The 23,620-nt window shown below is 64.8% G+C and overlaps 1 protein-coding gene across 1 annotated transcript in view; it reads right to left on the bottom strand.

The window, feature by feature from the left end:
• Positions 1 to 291: 291 nt before the first annotated feature.
• Positions 292 to 23,620, bottom strand: part of SLC9A5 (solute carrier family 9 member A5) — a 30,828-nt gene continuing 7,499 nt past the window's right edge. Inside the window, exons 3-16 of the mRNA XM_075008544.1 lie at positions 19,265 to 19,428; positions 18,594 to 18,672; positions 16,874 to 17,051; positions 14,804 to 15,024; positions 14,374 to 14,576; positions 9,933 to 10,022; positions 9,774 to 9,844; positions 9,326 to 9,455; positions 8,612 to 8,700; positions 7,268 to 7,394; positions 6,500 to 6,670; positions 4,525 to 4,594; positions 3,694 to 3,831; positions 292 to 2,470 (exon numbers count right to left, since the gene is read on the bottom strand). Coding sequence (XP_074864645.1) covers positions 2,016 to 2,470; positions 3,694 to 3,831; positions 4,525 to 4,594; positions 6,500 to 6,670; positions 7,268 to 7,394; positions 8,612 to 8,700; positions 9,326 to 9,455; positions 9,774 to 9,844; positions 9,933 to 10,022; positions 14,374 to 14,576; positions 14,804 to 15,024; positions 16,874 to 17,051; positions 18,594 to 18,672; positions 19,265 to 19,428 — 2,186 coding nt within the window. The 3' untranslated portion in view covers positions 292 to 2,015. The remainder of the gene's footprint in view (positions 2,471 to 3,693; positions 3,832 to 4,524; positions 4,595 to 6,499; positions 6,671 to 7,267; positions 7,395 to 8,611; positions 8,701 to 9,325; positions 9,456 to 9,773; positions 9,845 to 9,932; positions 10,023 to 14,373; positions 14,577 to 14,803; positions 15,025 to 16,873; positions 17,052 to 18,593; positions 18,673 to 19,264; positions 19,429 to 23,620) is intronic.

The raw sequence follows: 23,620 nt of genomic DNA, 5'->3' as shown, positions 1-23,620 counted from the left end.
CTTCGCCTCCCGTGGCCCTGCCCCGGCACTGCTGCCCTGAGTGCTGCCAAGGCAGGCGCCCGAGCCCTGGCACGCGCACAGCTACGGGGAGACCTGCAGCCACCGCGGTCGGGGCACCTCGGCGGAGGCCGGAGCGCGAAGGGACACGGTGGCGGACAAGCCCCAACCAGGGGTGGCGTCGGGGACAATAACCGTGTCGCTGCTGGGCCGATCCTCTCCCGAGTCCTGCCCCGGGTCACCCACGGGCCGAATTCCAGGGCAGCCTGAGCTCTCACACGGCCGCTCCTCCGCAGCACTGGGCCGGGAGCGGCACTGGCAGCCCAGCGTGTGGGCGAGCAGGCGCTCTTCCCGAGGCAGCAAGACAGGAGAGCACTGGGTGCCACGGCCCCTTTATTGTTCCCAAGGCAAGCTGCAGAATACGCCGTCCGATTGCACAGTTCATTGCGACAGAGAGCGCCACTCCTGAGCCACGTGCTGGTCCCAGGCACACGGAAACCACAGACCCAGCCTGACACCAGAAACTGTCAGTGCCCAAAATACAGAGCACAAGTCACAGAGCCCCTGGCTCCCTGCACCGGGAGCCCATGGGGGGCAGCGCCCCTTCCCAGAGCACACCAGGAAAGCAAACCCGGCAGAAGCCAGGTTCAGCGAGCACTGCCCAGGGCGGCCAGCGGAGCGCGTGGCAGGAATGGAACCGGCTCTGGCTCTGCTTGCTCCAGAGCCGTTCAGCGTAGGTCAGTTCCAGGGCCTGGCCCCTTCGGCGTCTCAGCAACACCGGGCTGTGACTGGCCGGCCGTTCCCTAAGGGTGCCAGGGCACCTCAGAGCTGGGAAACGGCAGCTGGCCCTGCTCTGTGCAGGCTGGGGGTAGGGGAGTGTGGCCTTGCCATGCTGCACCCCTCCCGCTCCCCCTCTGGGCCAGCCAAGGGACAGCTCTCAAAGCCCCGACTAGCGCGGGGGACGGAGCCAGCAGACAGGTGAGTGCATTCGACGCCGAGTTTCCGAGAGTGCCGCTGCCTCCCCATCCGACGCCTCACCCCGGGGCACGGCCTCCACCCGTCTGCAGGACAGATCGTCTTGGCTGGGGAAACCTTGACTCAGAGGACGGCCATTCCCAACTCCCTGCCCCCGGCCCCCCATCCCCGGGCACTGGTCCAGGCCTGTGCCGTCCACATCCTCCAGGCCACTGTGCCTGGCAGGGCCCCGGGGTGGTGGAAGTAGGTACAAGCAACGCCCTGCAGCGCCCAGTGAAAAGTCACACCTGCCCCCGACTCACACACCCCAGCCCCGTCCAGCCACTCGGCAGTTCGTTTGGATGGGGATATGGTTAGGTGTGAAGCCCAGTGGCTATTCCAGATGAACTCCGCTCGTAGCCAGGCCCCGGCAGACGTCCTGGATGCAAGCCCCTCATCGGAGAGTCCCTGGCTGGGACACGCCAGCGCCCAGCCAGCCGGGAGAGGGACAGGACGCTGGCCAGCGACATGCAGAGCTCCATCACTCACTGGGAAGCTGTCTGGGTGCCTTCCCGAGGGCTCACCTCCCAGCTGGCACTGCCACCCCAGGGACGCTCAGCTGCCATTTACTGGAGGCCCCTTATACAGCTGGGAGCGCACCCAGCTCTCGGCTCCTGTCTCTGTGCCCTGGCAAGCGGAGGAAGGAAAGCCGTGCCATGGCTCAGGGATGCAAGGGACGAGCTCTTCCTCCCAGCTGCTGGCAGCAGCGACTGCGGAGCAGCACCCCGTCCCTGCCCTGCCGCCTCCAGGGGCTCTCACCAATGAGGAGAAGTCTGCCAGCACAGCCGCTTGCCCAGCCAAGGCCGCCAGCCCCCCGTCCTGCTGAGGGGCTGGGTTGGGTGCTGCAGCGAGTAAGGCACATGGCCGGCCCACCTGGTAGGCGCGCTGAACGGCCCAGCGCCCCTACCTGCCACCCGTGGCTGGCCCAGCGCACACCCAAGCTCCGAGAGGTCTCTGACCACATCGCCGACGAGCCCGGCCCTGCGCAGCTGGACCCCGGCGCGTTAGCCGTCTGACAGCCTGGGGGGGCCCTGCAGCCAGGGAAGCCGCCGGCTGTCGGTAGGTCCAGCAGAAGCGCTTCTCCCGCCGGGCTCTTCCGGAGCCATCAATGGTTGCAGCTCCGGCTGCGCCGTCCTGCTGTCACTCTGAGACCTGACGCTCCTCAGGAGGGGGTTGGGAAACTGGAAGCAGGTGCGCGGCTCGGGCCTCTCGTCCCGCGCCAGGCAAGCCAGGGCGGTGGCAGGCGGGGCCGGCTCTGCCCCCGGGGGGGAGGCCGCGCTCTCCAGAGAAGAGAGGCTTTGGTTCCAGGCGCTCTGCATGTCCACTGGCACAATTTTGGTCGTTTCCGAGGAGACGTAAACAGCCAGGTCGTCCCGGCCGCCCTTCCACGGCAGCTCCTTCTGCGCTGTGGTGGGCGAAGGGGGGATGACGCAGGGGCTCGGGCAGACGTCCAGGCTGCCTGCAGGCACAAAGGCAAAGGCGCACTAGGGTCACCCCCTCCCGGCGCTGCTCTCCCCGGGGAGCCCCGTGCGGGCCGGCAAGGGCACGCAAGGGAAGTGGTGGCACAGCCCCGGCGTGCGAAGGGGAGCGCCGCCTGCAAGGAGGCAGGCAGCCCTCCTCCGGCCCGCGGGCAGCGGAGCAGCCATGGGGGCTGCAGGAGTGCCACAGGGAAGAGGGCCGGCCACCCGGCTGGCAGGGCAGGGGAGGAGCGGCCCCGTGGGTGAGAAGCCTTCCAGTGAGCGGTAACTGATTCCACCAGAGGCTTAGAGGCCCCAGAGGGTGCTGTGCATTTCACGCTCTCTGCTCCAGACCGGGGGGGGCGGCACGTGCTGCCCCCCAGCCCCAGCCGAAGTCTCTCCGCTCCCGCTGGCCAGGGCAGGGAGCAGCGGCGAGAGCCGCAGGCTGACTTTTATCTTAAACCGGCAAATGCACTTGTGGGGGTCGGGGCAGCCCCGCGGGTTTCGATCTTCCCTGAGCGCCTCCTGCTCCCTCTGCCCCAGTCGCTCCAGGGGCTAAGACGCCAGCCGCGGGCCGGGACAGCGGGCGTCTGCTCTCGGCACGGGCAGCCAACGGCAGCGAGCGCAGCCCCGAAGCTGGAGGTTTGGCCCCAGAGCTCTTCCGCGAGAGCCGAGCCCCTGCCCTGCAAACCTCCATGCCCCAGAGGCCACAGGCTCCATTCCATTCCCAGCCACGGCCGCGGTGTGTGCAGCGCCCCCCGGGGCTGCCAGGGCCAGCGTGGGGTCAGACTGGCGCGCTGGGCCCACCAGAGCACTTGTAGGTCGTAACACCTGTGTCAGTCCCGTACCAGCCAAGGAGCAGCGTCCCCATTACTTGATGCCTGACCTCCCCCGCCAAACCCGCCGCTTGGGGCTTTGACGACCCCACATAACAAACCCGGCAGGTGTCTGTGACGGACGCCCCTGGGCCCTGCCGGTACAGACTGGCTCATGGCGGGAGCAGAACCGCTCCTACGGAGCCTGTCCGGCCTGGCCCAGAGCCCCGTGGCAGCACCGCTGGCCGTCTCCCTGTGGCGTATCGGCCCGCCTGCGGCAGACCCGTTCTGTGAGCCGGCCACACGGCCCGTCAGGGCTGGACACCTGTCTCCGGGGCCCTGCCTCAACGCCCTCCGTGCCAGACCTGCAGCACGTGCCCCCTGGCCAAAGCTAGGCGAGCGCCCCCTACCAGGCGCCTTCTTGCCCTGCAGGATCTCATTGGTGGCTCGAGCGACGAAGATGATCCCCTCGTCGTCCTCCTTCTCCGTCTCCGAGCTGTCGCTGTCCTCCTCCTCCTCCTCCGAGTCAACCCTCACGAGGACGGACACTGCCGTGAGGGACGCCGGGGAAGTGCGGTGGGTGGAGGGCTGGGCCTCCTGACACAGCAGGGTGTCCATGCCCCACGCCCGCCATGGCAGCCTCCCAGGGAAGCTGGCACCAGCCTGGCCTGCCCAGGCCAGCGGTGACCCAGCCCATGGAGAAGCCAGTGCCAGCCCAGCCCGGCCCGGGGGAAGCCACTGTCAGCATAGCTGAGCACGGCCCAGACCCACCTGGGGAGAGCCAGAACTCGCCCCCCGGGACAGCCCAGCCCAGGGACCGTCTCCGGCTGCCCTCTGGCCTCCCAGCCGTCCCCCAGGCCCCGACTTCCCGAAGCTCCTCCTTGTGCAGCTGCAGGGGCACCGAGCTGGGCACCCTCGGGCAGGGACTTCGGACGCCCCCGCCCTCACGAGGTGTGATGGCTCTGCCTGTGCCCGCCAGGCAGGCAACCCAGGACCTACCCCTGCCCGTGCAGCACAGCCACGGCCACAGCCGGTGCTGACCCCTCCTCTCCAGGGCGAGAGCCGGCCAGGCGGCTGCAGGGAGATGCTGGGTTTCTGTAGGCTCCTAGCGTACTGACCCTCAAGGCCCTGCCTCCCGGGAACGCACTGTGCCAAAACTACAGGCCCCGCATTCGAGGGACCTGTCCTGCCGCCCTCCCCAGACTCGGCTCCCCCAGGCCCCTGCTGCCGCTCGGCCTTACCCATCTGCTGCCAGCTCATGTCTCTGTCTGGCTTTCCATTGAGCAGCTCAGCATCCGTGGCGCTCTTCCTCTGAGAGAGAGAGAGAGAGAGAGAGAGACAAGGCCTCGGGTCAGACCCTGCTCCGCGCCTGGCTGACTTCCCCATCCCCTGCCGCCCACGCGCCAGGGACGCTCGCCTCGGTGCTAGGGCCCTGTGTGGCCCACAGCAGCCGTGGGTCCCAGCTGGGAGAGGCCAGCTGAGGCCAGGAGCAGGAGGCTTTGGGCCCTGGGGCCTCCGACACCACCATAACTGGCGCTTGCCATTCCTGTCACACCATCAGGCCCGGGTGGAGGTTGCTGCTCCTCGAGCTCCCCGGTCACTGTGGAGCCGCACCCCATGGCCCCAGAGAGGTCTGGGCTGGGAGCCACAAGCCCATGGAAGTGCCATGCGATTGAACTCTCTCCTGCCTGGGTCACTTGCAAACGGATGGAGGCACCTAAGTCAGCGGTCTGAGCACTGGCCTGCCTCACCCGGGGCTGGGAGCTCAGCCCTTGAGGGGCCTGGGGCAAATCCACATGTAAAAAGAAAGACGCTGGCGGGGATGGTGCTGGGTCTGGACTCGGTGACCAACCCGGGCCCCTTCCAGCCCTGTGCGAGGAGATAGCTCCACTCTGGGCCTTAGAAAATACACCTCCGGGAACACAGACACTTTGAGCTGAAATCCCCAGACACGACCCCCAGCGCACACCTCCCGCACGCGCAACAGCCGCCTCGCATGTAAACGAGATCGACGCACGTGCCGCTCCCTCCCTGGTGCACACACGGGGGGTGTACGTGCACACGTTCGCAGGCAGGCGCCCACACGAGCACACGAGGCTCGGGCAAGTGCAAAACAAGCGCGCACACAACGCTTGTGCACTCGCACACACACAATGCTCGTGTACTGGTGTGGAAACACACGCGTTTAGCCTCGAGGGGCCAGATTCTCAGCACCCCGACAGCCCCCCCAGGCCCTGCGCCGGTGATGTCAACAGACTGGCGAGCCGGCTGAACTGGCGGTGATGGACAACGCCCCGTGCTCACTGCCCGCTGTAACAATCACAAAGCGTCACTTGCAAACGCCTAACTTCCTGGTCAGCCTTGTGCTGATAAAACACACGTGGCCCAACCACACGGGGCGAGATCCCGTTACGGTGGGCTCCCAAGCCCACAGCCCGGCCGCAGGCGGCTCTCGCCCAAGCAAAGGAACGCCGCCTGCCTAACTTTGGGTGCAGGCAGTAAACTGAGTCATCAGCCAGGAAGTTCAAACCGGCGGCCTCAGCCAGCGGAGAGCATCCTTCCACACCGGCCCTTCGAGTCCCACTGCGGAGCAGGACGTGGTTTTGAAAGAGGAACTAAAAAACCTTTGAAAAGAAGGGGCCATTCCCCACCCTGCCCCCAGGCGCCCCGTCCCTCCCCCTGCCCTGAGCCGTGAAGGGGAGCAGCCGCTGGACGCGGCGGGAGGGCGCTGCTTGGCTCTAACACAGGCTGTTACAACTGGCTCTCGGAAGGGTTTCAGCTTTACTTTTCTGATGCTCAGGCCTCATTACTGAACTCGCTGAAAACCTCCTCCCAAGGCCTCACCTTTGGTTTCTTGCCGGACCTAATCCATGTGTTTAAGTTTCTCTACTGGGTAACTTCACTGACGACCACAACTTAGTGTCTGTCCTTCCCTTACGGGCAGGGTTCCCTCCGAGCTCAGCGCTGGGGCAGCCCCCCAGGAGGGTTTCAGGGGCCGCCCAGCTGATTAGCCGAGTGCGCACAGCCAGCAGCCCGTGTTTCTATTGGTGGTGCCCATCCGCACACGCCTTGGTGCACAGAACAAAATGTATTCCACCCAGGGACGGAAATAAACAGAGGGAACACTGGTTTCGGTTCCGCGGGGGGCAAGGCCTGGAGGGCTCTGGCTGGCTGACCCCTGCACAGAGCACAAGGCACCGATGACGGGGAAGGCACCTTTTTCCTGCTGTCTTTCTTCAGCCTGGCCTTGCTCTTGGCGGAGCAGACGTTGTGCTTGGTGGACTTGAAGGTTTCCAGCCGTCTCTTCATGTTCTGCTGGAATATCTCCTTGTCCTGCCGCTCTTGGGTGTCGGGGGAGATGAAGTGTCGGCTGTAGCTGGGCTTGTGCTAGCCGAGGGGGGAGAGAGAAACACAGAGTGAGCTTTTGGGGTGGGGGGGGCTGTCCACAGCTTGCCTCTCCCCACCCACCCCGAGGCGACTGTCCCGGAGCTGCCAGCAGGCCCAGGGCCAGTGCGCCTTCCAATGTGTTCCCGCCGCCTGTGGAATAAATTTTGTTCTGAGGACTGAGGCATGTCCAGATGTGCTCCACCAGGAGCAGCACCCGCCGGCGGTTGCTCGAGCTCTGCCCATCCCCGGGCGGCTTTTGACCCCTTCCTGCCACTCACAGCGTTTGGTTCAGAGCGGCGCACGAGGCCCCTGCAGCTGCTCTGAGTGCGTGCAGGGGCATGGAAGGACGGGAGCTGCCCAGGTAAGCGCCTCCCAGACACGGCCTGCCTCTGGCACCAAGCCCCTCTGCACGGGGTCTATTTCCCTGCACCAGAGCGACAGCCTCCCCAGCCCATTCGACTCAACGCCACAGCATCTTCCTCGCCATGGAGACGAGTGGTGGGGGAGCCCCAGCCACCCCAGGGAGAGCAAACTCCCAGGGCTCCGGCTCCTTGAGGTTCCCAGCCGCTCTGCCCCCCACGACCCTGGGGCGCTCACCCTCCTGCGCGGTTTGTAGAGGCTGCCGCATAACACGTGGTGCATCGCGGCATCCTCCTTATCCTTCCGGCTCCTCACCGTGTCGATAACCTGCAGATCCAGACAGGCGCCGCTGCCGCTCTCCCGCCTGCGGGCGAGAGGTGGGCCGAGCGCTCAGCACTGCTGAGGTGGGTCAGAGCCAGAGCAGCCGTCGGCGCCGGGCTGGGGCCATCACAGCACACGGCCTGCGTCACCCACAGCAGCCCTGCGGCTCCCCAGAGCTGGCTGCATCTCAGCACTCCCTGGCGGGGGTGGGGGTGAGGGACGCTGCGCTCTGCTCTCTGGCCAGTGCTCAGAGTCCTGCTGCAGGAAAGCAGGGTGTGTGTGTGTGGTTGGGTGGGTGGGGGGTGTGTGGGAGGGTGTGCGCGTGCGCACGCACAGTACGCACACGTGTTGTGTGCACACAGCTGGGGGGGTCGCCCCCGGCTCACACGCGCTCAGCGCAGCTCAAGGAGAGGGCTCCTTGCAGACTGGCCACGTAGCCCAGAGAGAAGCTGTTCCTGGGCTCACCTCGCTGTCTCCAAGCGGCCCAGCCTGCCCTGTCCCTCGTCCGCCAGCTGCAGGGCGGGGAGCAGCCCCCCCCCCCCCCCCCGCATTGTCCCCACAGCTCCCCACTGCCCTCCTCTGCTGGGACTTGCCAGAACCCAGCCCCGCTTCCCCCACCAGTCTGCACAGCCCCACATCCCGCCCTGTGTCGTGTTTTGCCCTCTTTCCCAGGGGGACGGCTGGGCAGGGCTGTGCTGGAACGGGCGAGCAGGGTGCTGGCCATGCAGGGAGCTAGGGAGACATGACCGACACCCACACTGGCGCACAGCGCGAACGCACCATTACCCTTCCCCGAAACACCGCAGGCCTCAAGCCCCGTCAGCCGAGAGCCACCCCCATCTGCGACCCTTGCCAAGCGCTGAACCCGCCCGTCCAGCAGCGCCCCCAATCGCCTCGGACCCAGGCCTGACCCGCCAGCACACCCCTTCCTGCCGGCATACGGCAGCGGGCCAGGACGCAGCTGTTGCCCACCGCCAGACCTCTAGCCTCACTTGCCCCGCAAGCAGGAGGGGACGGGCTTAGGACAAGGTGGCGGCTGGCAGCGGTAGGCAGCAAGTGACCGTGGAGTGCCCAAGAACCCAGGCACACCAGGGGCAGGGAGGTTGGAGCAGCATGCGGGGACCAGCCATGAGTGAAGGGGTGAAGAGCCAGGCACCAAGTGCCTGGGGCAGCAGCAGACCGGCCACGTCAGCCACAGCCTGGGGCGCCCCGAAAGCCCCGGGCAGGCGGGTTAGGGAGGGCAGAGCCCGGCGCACTCACAGCAGGTTTGTGACCGACGACTCCGACATGGAGCTCCGGCTGGGCATGGAGGGGAGCGTGAGCCTCGAGGCAGAGAGCATGTGGCCACCCTAAGGGGAGCGAGAGACCAGAGAGTGTTAAAGCCCTTGCCCTTGCTCAGGCAGCCCGCCCCTGTGCTGGGAAGGGACCAGCCAGGGCTCTGCTCGCACCTGGTGTCCCTCGGCTGGGCTGGCCCCCGACCTGCCAGCTGCCTACCTGTGAGAAGTCATCACACCGAAACTCCCCTCACCACTGCGCACCGCTGCGGGGCCTAGGGAAACTGAGGCACGCCCCACGGGTTACTACAGGACAGCAGGACACACGTAACCTAACCAGGGGAATCAAACCCTCCCACACGTGTCCTTGACCCAGATGGGAGGGGTCAGCACTCGGGGGGGCAGTACCTGGGGGGGGCCGAGGCAAAGGGAAGCAGCATCTGGGGTTGGAGCCAGCACCCAGAGGGGGACAAGCTTGGTAGACCACCTCCTGGGAGGGCCAGCACACATGGCATCCCACCCCGGCACCAGGCTCCACGGGGCTCGTCAGCAGGCCCGGGGGAAGTGCTCTGGGCTGACTCGCTGGGCCTGCCGGCGTGGGAGTATCGGTCGGCCCAGTACCCAGGCAGAGCTGGCCCCTGCGCCAGTGGGACGTGCTCCCAGCAGGGTGGCTCGGCTGCCCCTGGGCTCGCCCGGGCACCTGGTCCACGAAGCTGATGGCATCCCGGATGTTCAGCTTGTAGTAAACGTCCCAGATCTCGTCTCTGAGCCGATAGGCCGATTTCCGCATCAGGAGCTGGCTCAGGTACTTCTTGTCGAACTGCTCCCACCTGGCACAGGAGCACAGGGAGACGGCTGGGGCTGGGGCCGGGGCCGGGCGGGCAGAGGGGCGGGCAGGACCTGGGCATGGGCAAGGAGCTGAGGGGGTTGGGTGGGCGGGAGGATGAGGCTGGGGGAAGGGGCGGTCAGACAAGAGGGTCAGGGCTTGGCTGGGGCTGGGCAGGGGGTGACTCCAGCCGAGCCGGGGTCCCCACTCAGTGCCCCACGGCTGGCACGTGCACAAGCCTGGGGGGCCACGGGGGAGGGGCAGACTCCTGCCGGGGGCGAGCCAGGCCTGGCCGGGGGCCCCGGCGCACGGGGGCTCTCACTTGTCTCGCCAGTGCCGGTAACCGTGGTGACCGACCACGTCTTCCACCGCTGCCAGGATGTGGTCAAAGGCCTTGGGGAGAGAAAGGCCAGTGAGCGCTGGGGTGCAGGGCCCTGCTGGAGCCCCATCCCGGGCAGCCCACCACGGCCCCGCCACCTACGTGCTCGTGCAGCTCCTCGTTCAGAGTGGGCTTGTGATGGTCACGTCGCTTCACCTTCAGCCACTTCACCAGCGGCTTGATGGTCAGGCCCTGAAACGTCAGAGCGGCTGTCGGAGGGGCCCCAGGGCTCGGAGCCAGCCCTACAGCCCCCGGCCGGCCCCACGCTCCCACCTGGGCAGCATCTCCCCACCACTCCTGGGCGCCTCCCTGGGCCACAGCCAAGCTCCCGCCCCGCTGTGCGGGAACCCAGGGCTGCTGGGCCACGCTACAGCCTGGGAAGGGAGGCTGAGCAGTGCTGACCCAGGGAGGTGTGCCTGAGGGGCGCCAGGGCCTGGCCGCTCTCGAGCAGCCAGAGGAGAACCGGGCAGACAACAGGGACGGGCAGGCGCTACCAGACCTCCACACAGACTGACGGGCTGAATGGTTTCCAAGGGTGATGCTACAGGTTGGACTCCCTGGTCCAGCACCCTGAGGATCTGACCTGTCCCAAACCAGGGAGCTGGCTGCATCAGGAGAGGTCAAGACTATCCCTGCTGGCCATCGGCCCCAGCTCCCATGCTCCACTCCCAGCCAGCGGCCCAGCAGGGCTCCCGGCTGCCGAGGCTCTCCGGTGCAGGAACAGCTGTGGTCCCGATGGACCCGAGTCCTGGTTTAGAGAGATACAACCTGCACAAGCAAAGCCGCCAGACGCTGGGAGAGCGGCTGCCCCAGCCATGGCGGTGAACCTCCCAGCTGTTCAAAAATCAAACCATGGCCGACTACAGGGACAGCATCCAGGAAAGTGAACGCGAGCATGTTCTGCAGAATGCTACCAGCAAATCGCCCCAGCATCCTGGTGAGGACAACCTGTGGCTGCAGATCTCTGGCACCGGGGGTCACGGCTCACACAAAACTTAGCACACAGCCTGGGAATTCAGACTGAACTGGACTCTCACGCTCCATTCCTCCAAGCAGGGCAGGTGGCTCCACCAGGCCCTGGGCCAGCTGATTCTGCAGCTGGAGAGCAGCGATGCACCAGGCCCGTGTCTGCAGGCAGAAAGCAGCAGCAGCAGCAGGGTGGAGAGGAGGCAGAGGGACTGGCAGGAAGGCAGCGCCATGGCGCGGGGGGGGGGGAAGCCACCAGCCTCCAAAACCTGCCAGATCCCCGGGAAACCTCGGCTGCTGCTGCTGGGCGGGACTCAGGCCAGGCACCTGGCTCCAGGGAGGGACACACCACTGCTGACTCCAGCCCTGAGCACAGCAGCTCACAATGGTCTCTTCGGCAAGCTCCTTGGGCTGTGAGTCCCTGCAGTGCCACAGCTCAGGCTCACCCGGGATGGGGATAGCTAGGGCCCGCCAGGAGGCTACAACACCCAGCTCCCTCCCTGCTGCTCTGAGGCAGCTGCCCCCTTGCAGAGCTGAGAGCACTGGGGTGGTGGCTCTCCTCCAAGCCCTGAGGCTGGAGGATCCACTCGCCTTCAAAAGCTATTTGGAAATGATCCCAGGGACCTCTCCCCTTGTCTGTCTGGAGGCTGCTAAGCCCTTGGGCTCAGCACTTTCACCTGGCAGGGAGATCCACAGGCCCTCGTGCACTGTGGGGAGAGGTACGTCCCAGCCTCGCTACTCCAACACCTGCATGTGACCAGGAGGCAAGGCATCGGGGCATCTACACCCCTCAAGGCCATTTCATAGAATCATAGAACACTAGGACTGGAAGGGACCTTGAGAGGCCATTGAGTCCAGCCCCCTGCCCCAATGGCAGGACCAAGTACTGTCTAAACCATCCCTGATAGACATCTATCTAACCTGTTCTTAAATATCTCCAGCGATGGCGATTCCACAACCTCCCTTGGCAATTTATTCCACTGTTTGACCGCCCTGATAGTTAGGAACTTTTTCCCAATGTCCAACCTAAACCTCCCTTGCTGCAGTTTAAGTCCATTGCCTCTTGTTCTATCCGCAGAGGCCAAGAAGAACAAGTTCTCTCCTTTCTCCTTGTGACTCCCTTTTAGATACCTGAAAACCACTATCATGTCTCCCCTCAATCTTCTCTTTTCAACAAGCCCAATTCTTTCAGCCTTTCTTCATAGCTCACATTCTCTAGACCTTTAACCATTCTTGTTGCTCTTTTCTGGACCCTCTCTAATTTCTCCACATCCTTCTTGAACGGCGGTGCCCAGAACTGGACACAATACTCCACCTGAGGCCTAACCAGCGCAGAGCAGAGCGGGAGAATGACTTCTCGTGTCTTGTTTACAACACACCTATTAATGCATCCCAGAATCATGTTTGCTTTTTTTGCAACAGCATCACACTGTTGACTCATATTTAGCTTGTGGTCCACTATAACCCCTAGATCCCTTTCTGCTGTAGACAGTCCTAGGCAGTCCTTTCCCGTTCTGTATGTGTGACACTGATTGTTCCTTCCTAAGTGGAGCACTTTGCATTTGTCCTTATTAAACTTCATCCTGTTTACCTCAGACCATTTCTCCAGTTTATCCAGATCATTTTGAATTATGACCCTGTCCTCCAAAGAAATTGCAACCGCTCCCAGCTTGGTATCATCTGCAAACTTAACAAGTGTACTTTCTATGTCAATATCTAAATCGTTAATGAAGAAACTGAACAGAACTGGTCCTAAAACAGACCCCACGTCCTACTTCTGGGCTAAGCACACAGCTGCTTCTTGCTCGCTGTGTCCCAGTCGGCATGAGGCCTGGGAGCCCATGGGGCAGGAGCAGCAGGCAGGTTGCCCCGTACAGACCTCAGGAGGCTGCAGGGTGCACCCCTGGCCCACCACGGCATGACGGGGCAGGGCAGGGAGCGGCACCCGGCAGGGCACACGCGGCAGGGCAGGGAGCGGCACCTGGCAGGGCACACCCGGCAGGGCAGGGCAGGGCAGGGCACACCCGGCAGGGCAGGGAGCAGCATCTGGCAGGGCACACCCGGCAGGGCAGGGAGCGGCACCTGGCAGGGCACACCCGGCAGGGCAGGGCAGGGCAGGGCACACCCGGCAGGGCAGGGAGCGGCACCTGGCAGGGCACACCCGGCAGGGCAGGGCAGGGCAGGGCACACCCGGCAGGGCAGGGAGCGGCACCTGGCAGGGCACACCCGGCAGGGCAGGGCAGGGCAGAGCAGGGCAGGGCAGGGCACACCCGGCAGGGCAGGGCAGGGCACACCCGGCAGGGCAGGGCAGGGCAGGGCAGAGCAGGGCAGGGCACACCCGGCAGGGCAGGGCAGGGCACACCCGGCAGGGCAGGGCAGGGCAGGGCACACCCGGCAGGGCACACCTGCCTGCCCAGGCCCTTCCACAGGGCTTTGCCTCCTGGACATTTTGGCAAGGTCACAGCGCCACCTACTGGCCACACCTGAGTCTCATGGTGCGGGCCGGGGCGGACAGGCTGCAGCCTGCTCACAACCACGCCAGCCCGGCCCAGCCCGGCTGCTCACAACCATCCCAGCCCGGCCCAGCCCTGCCGAGCCCAGCCCAGCCCGGCCCAGCTGCTCACAACCATCCCAGCCTGCCCGGCCCTGCCCAGCCCGGCCCAGCCCAGCCCGGCTGCTCACAACCACGCCAGCCTGCCCTGCCCTGCCCAGCCCGGCCCAGCCCAGCCCGGCTGCTCACAACCATCCCAGCCCAGCCCGGCCCAGCTGCTCACAACCATCCCAGCCTGCCCTGCCCTGCCGAGCCCAGCCCAGCCCAGCCCAGCCCGGCCCAGCCCGGCCCAGCCCGGCCCAGCTGCTCACAACCATCCCAGCCTGCCCTGCCCTGCCGAGCCCAGCCCAGCCCAGCCCAGCCCGGCCCAGCCCGGCCCAGCCCGGCCCAGCTGCTCACAACCATCCCAGCCTGCCCTGCCCTGCCGAGCCCAGCCCAGCCCAGCCCAGCCCAGCCCGGCCCGGCCCAGCTGCTCTCCCTGCTAGGCTGCCGGGCGGGCAAGCAGAAGGGCTGCCTGCCCTGGGGCCAGGCTGAAGGCTGGGGCAGGAGGAGGCTCGGTGCGGCCAGGCAGGGTCAGTGCTCCCAGCGCTGGCTCCCCCTCGGAGTCTCTGCCGACCTCCCCAGTGTACGTGGGTCGGCGCCGGCCTGTTACGAGGACGGCCCTTAACGACCTACGTCGTTCCCGTCACCCCTCCTCCGGCTGCCCCCCGGCTGGGAGCCAGGGCAGCGCGTGCGCCCAGCCGGCCCGCTGGCACCGGGGATGCAGGGTGAGCCCGCTGGCACCGGGGATGCAGGGTGAGCCCGCTGGCACCGGGGATGCAGGGTACGCTGAGCCCCGTGGGAGAAGCAGATCCCCACCCAGACAATTGCTATAGGCCACGCGTTGCCCAAGAGCGACCAGAACCGCCTGCTCCCCGTGCTAGCCGCCCCCTGCTCCAGCCGCCTCCACCCCAGGCCTGGCGCCTGCCTGCAAGGCCAGCCCCCCCCACAGGGGCAGGTGCCCCCAGCTGGCCCTGCTGCGCTCACCTGCACCAGGACAGTGAATAACACCACCACGATCGTCGTGGCCACGAAGTAGTCCTTGGCGCGGACCTTCTCCCCGTCCAGCAGGACCACCAAGGCAAAGGCCACAGCCCCCCGCAGGCCCCCGTAGGACATCACCACCTGGTCGATGCGGTCCAGCGGGCTGAGGCGGAAGCGGTTCAGCACCCAGGTCTGGAGAATGACCCCTGGGGGAGAAGAGGAGGGCAGGTGAGAGGCAGCAGCCGTCGGGGAAGGGGACTGGGCCAGTTACGCCGTCTGCAGGATGCAGCCGGGGGTAGGGCCCTTCAAATCCTCTCAGAGCACCACCCCCTGGTGCCACAGCCGGCAGACTGGCCCTCCCGCTAGGAGCGGCATCCTGGGGTGCGAGAGCAGCCCCGCGCCGGGCCGGGGAGCAGCAGCCGGCCACACTGACCCATGGCCCGGAAGAGCAGGATGAAGAGCAGGGTGCCCAGCACCAGCGCCGGGTCCCAGGCCCACTTGGAGGCGTCCACGGCGGAGATGCCCAGGAACATGAAGATGATGGTCTCGGAGCTGCTGGCCAGCGTCTTCATGGTGTACTTGACGGTGGTGCGGGACTTCTGGGAGATGTTGGCTTCCACGTACTTCTTACAGCAGATCCCGCAGAAGGTGACCCTGCATGGTGGCAGGAGCTGGCGATACACACGGGCAGGGCCCCATTGCACCGGACACAGCCGCAACCCCTGTCCCTGCGTGCTGGCAGGTAGGTGCCTGCAACCTGGTCCCGCCCCACCGTGGGACCCCTCTCCTGGGGGCCCAGCCCACTCCTCTCGCTCTGCTGAGCTGCAGGGGCCCAGGCTGCGTGCGCAGCTGGCGACCAGTCGCGGCTTGCTGGTTCTCCTGCCCCGTGGCAGCCCACAGCGCCGTGTGCCATGCCGCAGTCATGCCCTTCTGCCATCCAGCCTCACGGTGCTGCCGTGCCAAGCACGCCCCAGCAAAGGGCCGGCCGTGGACCGAGAGACAGGGCATCCTGCCCCTGCGGCGTGCCACAGAGGGCATCAGCGACTCGCCAGGGCTTGGCCTGCACCCCCTGCAAAGCTCAGGGGCCCACAGAGAAGGGCAGTGAGAGCCAACCAGCAAGCTGCCAGGCAAGGGCAGTGCCATAGGCTGCTCTGGGCTCTGAGCGGGCAGAGCTGGCATCAGCCCAGCCGCCCCCTCCCTGCCCCAGCCTGAGGCCCTAAGGCTCTGGTTCCCCCGGAGCACTGCCTGGCCTCCCCCGCAGCTGTCCATGCCAGAGACCAGGTGTCCCCAGCCTGCTGCGACCCGGGAGCGAGCACTGAGCTCTGGTAGCGGAGCAGCCGCATCGGGGCCTCTTAGGCCCTGCGCTGGGAAGGCCTCTGAGGAGCAGGAGCTGTGGCGATCCGGGCTCCCGGCAGGAGCAAAGCCCTCGGGGGGCTGCGAAGCCCGAAGAGCCCCTAACGAGCATTATCCTGCCTCCTGGGGCGACTGACTCTGGCCTGGCTCCGGCTCACACAGCAGTGAGTGACCCCAGAGTGCTCCCGAGAGCTGAGCAAGCTCCAACGACCCTCCTAGAGCCAACAGAATCATGGCCCTCAGCCCGACATCTGCCCGCTCCTCACACGAGCCCGTAGAGTGAGCGCCCAGGCGGCAGGTCACGGGGGGAGGAGGGATCCCTGGGGGACAGGACCAGGGTTCCCGGAAGCTGAGCGCAGGGTTGGCTGCACAGGAGAGCATCAAATGCTGCCCAGCTGATTGGCAGTGCGTCCCCAGGTAGGTATTGTGTTCCCACTGGCAGTGCACATCCACACAGGCCCTGGGGCACGCACAACAATTTATTCCGCACAGGGATGGAAAAGATTAGAGGGACAATGGTCAGGGGGGCGGCAGGGCAGGGTCACAGGGTGTTGTCCGTCAGTGGCATTAACATGCACCTGAAACACCTCTCCCCTCCTCCCAGCAGGAGACCCTTGGCTGTCCCAGCGTCCTGCAGTGACCCTACCTCTGCAGGTACCTCCACCCCCTCTCCAGTGTTCAGAGACCCACCCCTCTGCAAGCAGGGCCCTGGGCCCCTCCAGCTGCTGCACAGGCACCTTGGGCTCTCAGAGGAACTCAGCAGCGGCCTGGCACGGCCGTGCCTGCAAGCGGGGACTGGGGAACAGCGTGAACAGGGGGAGGTTCATCATCGGGATTCAGGTACAAAAGGGTGGCCAAGGCCATGAGCTCTGTGCCCTCTAATTTTTTTCCCATCCCATACGTGGAATAAATTTTGCTCTCCGCCCCAAGGCCTGTGTGGATGTGCACCCACCAGTAGAAGCACAGGCTGGGGGCGCTCTGCTAACCGGTTGGGCGGCCCCTGAATCTCACCTGGGCGGCTGCCCCAGCACTCAGCTGACAGGGAACGCTGGCCATGAGTGGGAAGGGAGAAATACCGGGAACAGGAGGGGGTAGGGGCCAGCCCCCGGGAGGTGCCACACCAGCCCCGCGGGGCCAGCCCGGCACTCACGCCAGGATGGAGGACAGCGAGACCATCTCGGCGGTGAGGTACGCCATGTAGGCCAGCAGGAAGACGAAGAGCGGCTCGATGATGCGCACGCGCTTGGTGAAGCGGGTGATCAGCGCCAGCAGGAAGGCGAAGAGCAGCCCCACGGCGGTGCCCCCCAGGCTCACCAGGAAGAAGGAGGCTGCGGGTGTGAGAGCAGGGCTCCGCTGAGGCTTGCTGGCTGCAGCCGTGGGAAGCCTGGATCTACGGCCAGCGGGAGCCTCCCTCCTTTCCCCTCCTGCCTCACGAGCCCCGCTGGGGATGGCTGGGCCCAAAAGGCGTGAGCCCAGCTAGCTGGGGAAGTGCTGCAAAGGGGCTGCCCCTGGGAGAAGCAAGGCCCCCGCTGAACAGCAGCGTCAGGGATGCAGAGGGGAAGGAAGGCGCATGGCAGGTGTCTCTCCAGGCCTCTCTGCAAGCCGGGGTAGTGTCATCTCCGGGCCTGACGCCAGCGCCCACGGCAGCTCAGCACCCACCGGCCACAGCTGTTTGCCAGCTCAGGGCGGGGGAGAGCTGCCAGCGGGGCGGGCAAGGGACTCGCATAGGGTGTGGAGTTGGAGTCATAAGGGCGGAGCAAGAGTGGGACCTCGGGGGGGGGGTAAGGGGGGGCTATGGGTGGGAGGAGGCGGAGCAACAGCGAGACCCTGGGGGAGGGGCCAGAGTGGGGGAGGAGCCGTTGGCAAGGGTGGGTGCTCAGGACGGACTAGGGAGAAGCGTCGCTGGGAAAAACCACAGTCAGCGTCTCTGGCTGGGACTCTGCCCCTCTCTCCCCACACGTAGCGCGAGTGCCGGCCCGGCCCGGCCCGGCGGGGGCAAGGCAGCAGACACCGCCATGCTTTGGACGCACGCAGCATGGGGAGCAGCTCCCTGGCAGGGCACAGAACGAGGCATGGGCTCCCCTGCCAGGCACAGCCCTCGGGCCCGGCGGAGGCTGCCAAGGCTTCCCGCCACCATGAAGGAGCCATCTCTGTGAACACCTCAGCTCTCCGGGGGGTGCGGCCCTGCCTCAAGAGGGAGGAGCGGGGAGGCTGCAGACATGCTGGGCCCCCAGTGCAGGACTGCCCCAGTGCAGGGACGAGGGCAGACTCCTACCTCCACCTGCCCTAGACCTGCACAGGCTAGTCCTGGGCTGAGCACGCCCTGCCCACTGCTCACACAGGCCCCTCACCCCGCTCTAAGCCAGGGACTTGGCACCTTCAGACGGTGGACCCTGGAGAGCGGCTGTGGGCCTGCCCAGCCTGGCAGTGCCTTGGCACCGTGCTGAGTATGGGGGGAGCAGGGCAGGCAGGCGTGTCCCAACCAGCTTTCCCCGTAAGCTGAGCACTTGGGCGGCCGCCCAGGAGAGATTCAGGTGTCCCTCCCCAGCAGGGCGCCTGCAGGTGGCAGCCCCTGTTCCTATGGGCGGTGCACCTTCGCACAGGCCTCGGCGCACAGGAAACGTATTCCGCCCAGGGGTGGAAAAAAGGAGCGGGAACGCTGGTCCCAACACGTTCCCCTGCACGGCACGCCATGTTCCCATGGGATCGCGACATGCGGTGCTGGCCCAGCGCTGTAGGGACGGGACCGGCCGGCAGGCAGAGCTCCCCAGGGCCGGCCTCTCCAGCGGGGGAGCTGGCCACCACGCCCACCCTACGCCCCTTCCCGCAGAGGAAGGGCCAGGCTGGGGAGAGCGGCCGGCCACACTCACCTACACCCTTCAGGTAGTCTGTGGCCCGGACATTGGCGGGGCCCAGCTCCACAAAGGAGTTGAACACCTTGTACAGCACCTGCAAGGCAAAGCGGGGAGGTTCGCCCTGCGGGTGGACCTGAGGTGCCGACAGGCCCCCCTTCCCTGACTCCAGGGAGGCCGGTGGGGTTTCCCCCCTGGCTCTGCGACCCCCTGGCCCCGCCTCAGGCTGGAGACACGCAGGTCTCCTGCCTGCAGGTGCTCTGCACCAGGCTAGGGAGCTTGCCCGGCTAGCCCCGGGCCGGGCTCTCCCGGGTACACACTGAAGTGGTGGGGCTGTGCCCAAATCCCTTTGGCTTCTCTCTTGATCCAGCCACGTTGTTTGGGTGACCAGCTGGCATGTTACACCCCCTCCCCCGTACCCTACTGCCAGACCCCCTTGCCCTGTCCCCACGGCCGGCCAGGTCTGGGTGGGAGACGGCAGAACCCCGAGATGGGAACAGCCCTAACGCTGAAGGACAGGAAGTCCCACGGACGAGGGCTCTGGGCACCAAAGAGCAGTGGGAGGAGCGTGTCCCAGCTGGGCCTTGGAGCCAGGGGAGGGGCTCCTGCCAGTCACAGCACAGGGCTCTCAGGCCTCCGGCCGAAGAGGACAGGACCCTGCCCAACGTGGAGCCCTGGGCCGTCCTCACCACGGTGACGGCGTCGTTCAGCAGGGACTCCCCGAACACGATGATGAAGAGGGTCTCGTTGATGTGGACTTCCTCGAAGACGGCCAGCACCGCCACGGGGTCCACGGCCGAGATGAGGCTGCCGAAGAGCAGGAAGTCCATCAGGCCAGCTTCCACGCCCGCATCTGCCAGCACGGAGACGCAGCTCTGAGCCCTTTGGGGTGGGCGCAGACGCAGCCTGCCCCATCCCCAGCCGTGCCTGCTTCACACTGCCCTGGCGAGCGGACCCATCTCCACACCCCGAGGGCCCAGCCAGACAGGAGATGGGGGCCCTGTAGGGCGGGAGGCTGCTCCCCTGCCATGCCGGGCCTGACAAACAACCCGCCCCCATGTCTGCTTCGTGACGACCGCGGAGCCGGCAGGACGTGCCACGTGTCTGTCTCCACGCGTTCCAGTGTGGACAGAGAGGGAGAAGTTCAGTTCACCGGTGGGCAGGAGCGCCCAGTGGGTCAGAGCGTCAGCAGCGTCAAAGGGGTGACAGAAAGGACAAGCGGCCCCAGCCGGAACCGACTCGAGCCCGTTTGGGACAGCTGCTTCTGGCTGCTGCAGAGGAGGTGATGTGGGTCAGAGTATAAATACCGCCAGGCTGACAGGCGACCAGTCCGCCAAGAGCCGGCGGGAGAAGACGGACAAAGAGTTGGGAGAGGGTTAGGAAAGTGGCTGCAGGGGAAGGGAGAGTGGAGAGCCGAGCCTGCAGCGGAGCTGCAGGGGAAATGTGGCAGAGACAGAGAGAAGCCACCAAGCTGCACAACTACAGCTGCAAAATGGAGCCGGCAGAGAGTCAGTTTGCAACAGTAGATTGAAAGCTGTGAAGAGACGGTGGCAGCTTAAAACCCTGAGAATGCGACGAGGAGAAGCTGCCTCAGCAGCAAGCAGCACCTCGCAAAGAAAGAGCATCGGGTTCACAGGACAAGTTAGCACCACTGTAAGTACCACTGCAGCACGGCGCAGGGCAGTATGTGCCACGTGCGTGCACGTGCGCGAGTAAGAATGCAAATTGAAATTCACGCCTGCAAGAGCTGGAGTCTGAGGTAAGCCGTGCCCTCAGTATTGAAACACACCGGCCATTTGTAGAGACGCGCTTGTCTGCCGTGGGCGTGTGAACGCGCTTTTAACTTGCAGCAAGGGGTCTGGCCTTCATTCAGGATTTCCAGTGAGACGGTGCTAGGGATGATCAGTGAAGGAACACCCTGCATCAGCCACTCTCTCTGAGGGCTGTCTGTGCCCTTCTGGTCAGGATGGCTGAGTGGTCAAAGGTGCCGGATTCCAGGCTGTCTTTCCAACGGCTGGGTAATCTGGCCTCTGGGTGGAGCCGGGGGCTCCTCTCCTTCTCCGGAGAGGACTGCTGGCTGGGTGCCCCAATGGATCTTAAGCTAGAGCTTCAGGGGCGAGGAAACCTCGGCTTCCTCTCTCGGGACTGTGCAGATTCTCCCTCGGTGGAGATTTTTCAGAGCAGGTTAAAGGGTCGTTGCCGCTTGGTTAACGGGGCAATAGGGAGGTATTCGAAGGACACCCCAAAGCTTAACTCTCTGGGTAACTTTCTGGCAGAGCTGTGAGCTTCCCAGGCAACGGCAGCTACCACCTTCCACCTCACCGTCCCCATGGCCTGCCTACCCGAGTCCTTGCTGAGGGACGGGAGCTGAGCTAGGGTTCTGTTAGCAGCGCTGGAATCCCACCAGCTCCCTGCAGGGAGGCCACGGTCCGTCCCTTCTCCTCAGCCTGGGGAGGTGCCAGAGGAAGGGGTGGTAAAGAGGCAGCCGGCTAAGTGGAGAGAGAGAGAGAGTGCACAAGTGAGGGCCTTGCTGGGGGACCAGCTCCCTCAGAGAGTCACCGGGTGGCTCCTGGGCCAAAGGAATGAGCAGCCGGGCGGGCGGGAGGGAGAATGAGCTCTGGGATGGAGAGTAACCAGCAGCCTGAGCAGTGACTGCAGCCCATGCACCGTCCTGCATCTGGCAGGGCCCAGCTGGCGGCCACCCTGGGATTCAGAGGCACCCGGGATGAGGGCTCGGAGAAGAGGAAGTTCTCCACTGAAATGCCGGAATTCCCCAGTGGGGGGTCGGAAGCCTCGCTGGATCAGCCTGCAGGAGCTTGCAGCGGTGCTGCCCTCGCAGCTGCATTCCTGTCTCGCGCCCTGGCTTGCGGTTCAATGAAGTCCCAGATCACTCTACAGCGCGGAGTGAGACGGAGCCTGCAGTCAGTGGAGTTAACCCCTGGGCTGTAATGGAAACGCAGAGGCAAAGGGGAGCACATGGAGCAGCAAACAGAAAAGAGCAAAGGTCTTTGTAGGTATTTTATGAGCACCTTTAAGAGAAGCTTGAGTAGCTTACATGGTGGGGGGGGGAATCCCAAACCCAGATGAGCTGCAGGCTCCATCCATTCTGCCATTGCCAGGCAACCACGGCAAAAAGCTGGGAAAAATTCCGACAGATTTTGCATTTAGCAGCCACAGGGGAAGAGGAAAAAAAAAACAATGCAGCAAAATCAGCAATTGTTTCGCAGCTTGTTGGGGAGGAAACACGGGACATTTATGCTGACTTTAAACCTGAAATGGCTGGGAGCCTGAAGTGAAGCTCCATTTGTGGAGCACCGCGTGCCGAAGAGAAGGGAGAACTTTGAGGGAGGCAGGTTTTGCGCAGGCGTGCAAAGCAGCTGATGACACCACATGTCACAGAATGGGGCCCACCAACAAGGAGTGGGGGCATACGGACAGGTGCTCCTGGGCCTGGCAGTTCTAAAGGGCCCAGGGCTCCCGGCCGCCAGACCCACAGGCCCTTTAAACCACCACTGGAGTGGTGGCCCCGAGGGCTGGAGGCGAGGGGGAGGTGCTAGCATGGCAGACGGCCCGTCTTGGTCCTGCCCCTTCAGGGAACATGGAGCAAGGTCCCCACCGCCTTTGCCCAGGGGCCCAGCCAGGCTGGCGGCCCCCGTTGCGTGAATTAAGCAGCCCCAGTAAAACCTGTGACTCTGGTGAGTTGACAGAGTCTCTGGTGAGAGTGAGACTCACCGGTGGCATTGCAGACAACGTGGTAAGAGACCGCTCTGTGCAGACGTCACTTCAGAAGAAGCCCTATCGATAGGCAGGGCAGCAGGAAGCGTGAAAGCACAAGCCAAAGAGCTGAATCCAGCAGACGGGATGATCCAGGGAGGACGCACAAGGGACGGGGTAGATCACAGCCTGGCCCCGAACAGTGGTTGGCCTTTGGGAAACCACCCTCCACACAGGGGACACACCACCGTTTCGCAGAACGCTGCAGCTCCCGTCAGCCGAAAGGTGAAGTGCATTTTGTTGGGGACAACTTGGTGGAGGAGCTTGACGCGGACGTGCAAACCGAACCTGATGTGGGGGGGAAGGAAACCGAGCGAACCGATTATTGCATTGAAACTGCACGCAGTAGCTCAGGTCATTGTTCTCGCTGAAGAAGATGATGAGAGACTGACGGTACGTTCAGAACTAGGACCGGTAAACAACTCAGCTGGCGATTCTGAAATAAATACACCAGTGAGGAAAGGCGCGGTGCTAGAATCAGCCCTGACACCACCACGTACAGCAGCGAGGGGCAAGCCAGGGTAGCGAGTGAGCCGCGTGAGTGTCATGAACCAGCCGGTCTCCCAGGACAGGGCGGTTTTGCTAACTGCGTTGCCACCCTCCAACTCGCAGTCTGCGCGGATCGACCCGCAGCAGCGCTCTGATTGGATGCAGAGGCAGCGCATGGCTCTCTGGCCAATGCTGCCTGCAAGCACTTCGCGTCGGGCGTCCCTACTCCAAGGGCAAGTCGCTTTTGAGATACCGGTAGGCAAACGTGACACGGATGAAACCCAACAGAACCTGACAGCTCTGTGCACCGGCAACAGTAAACAAAACACCCTGAGGGTCGCAAAGAGAACCGCACGCGTGGCCCTCGGGGCGCAGGTCGCCCACCACCGACGTACCGGCGCCTGCTCATCCGAGTGACGCCAGCAGGAAGCATGGCTGTGTGTGCAAAACTCAGGCAGCCAGCACCAGTGCTTTCCCTACAACCGACCACGCCGAACCGGGCTCCGAGGCACTTGTTCGGGAACGGGCCGATCCATTTCAAGGTGCGGGTTTCTTGCAGGGTGAAAAGACAGGTCCCCCCATTATCCATCCATGCAGAAACATGCCACTGGCACGTCCGTGATAAACTGCAGGACAAGACAAGAAGGAGGAGTCTTGTAGCACCGCAATTGACCTTCTTTTGAAGTAATTTTCTGACGTGTATACCTGCCTTTGTATTTCCACTCCACTCCATCTGATGAAGTGGGTTTTGCCCACAAAAGCTGATGCCCTAAACAAACCTG

This window comes from Carettochelys insculpta, chromosome 14 (assembly GCF_033958435.1).
Source record: "Carettochelys insculpta isolate YL-2023 chromosome 14, ASM3395843v1, whole genome shotgun sequence".
Lineage (NCBI taxonomy): Eukaryota > Metazoa > Chordata > Testudines > Carettochelyidae > Carettochelys > Carettochelys insculpta.
Note: the sequence above shows the minus strand (reverse complement) of the source record. Positions and strands in the feature narration are given on the sequence as shown.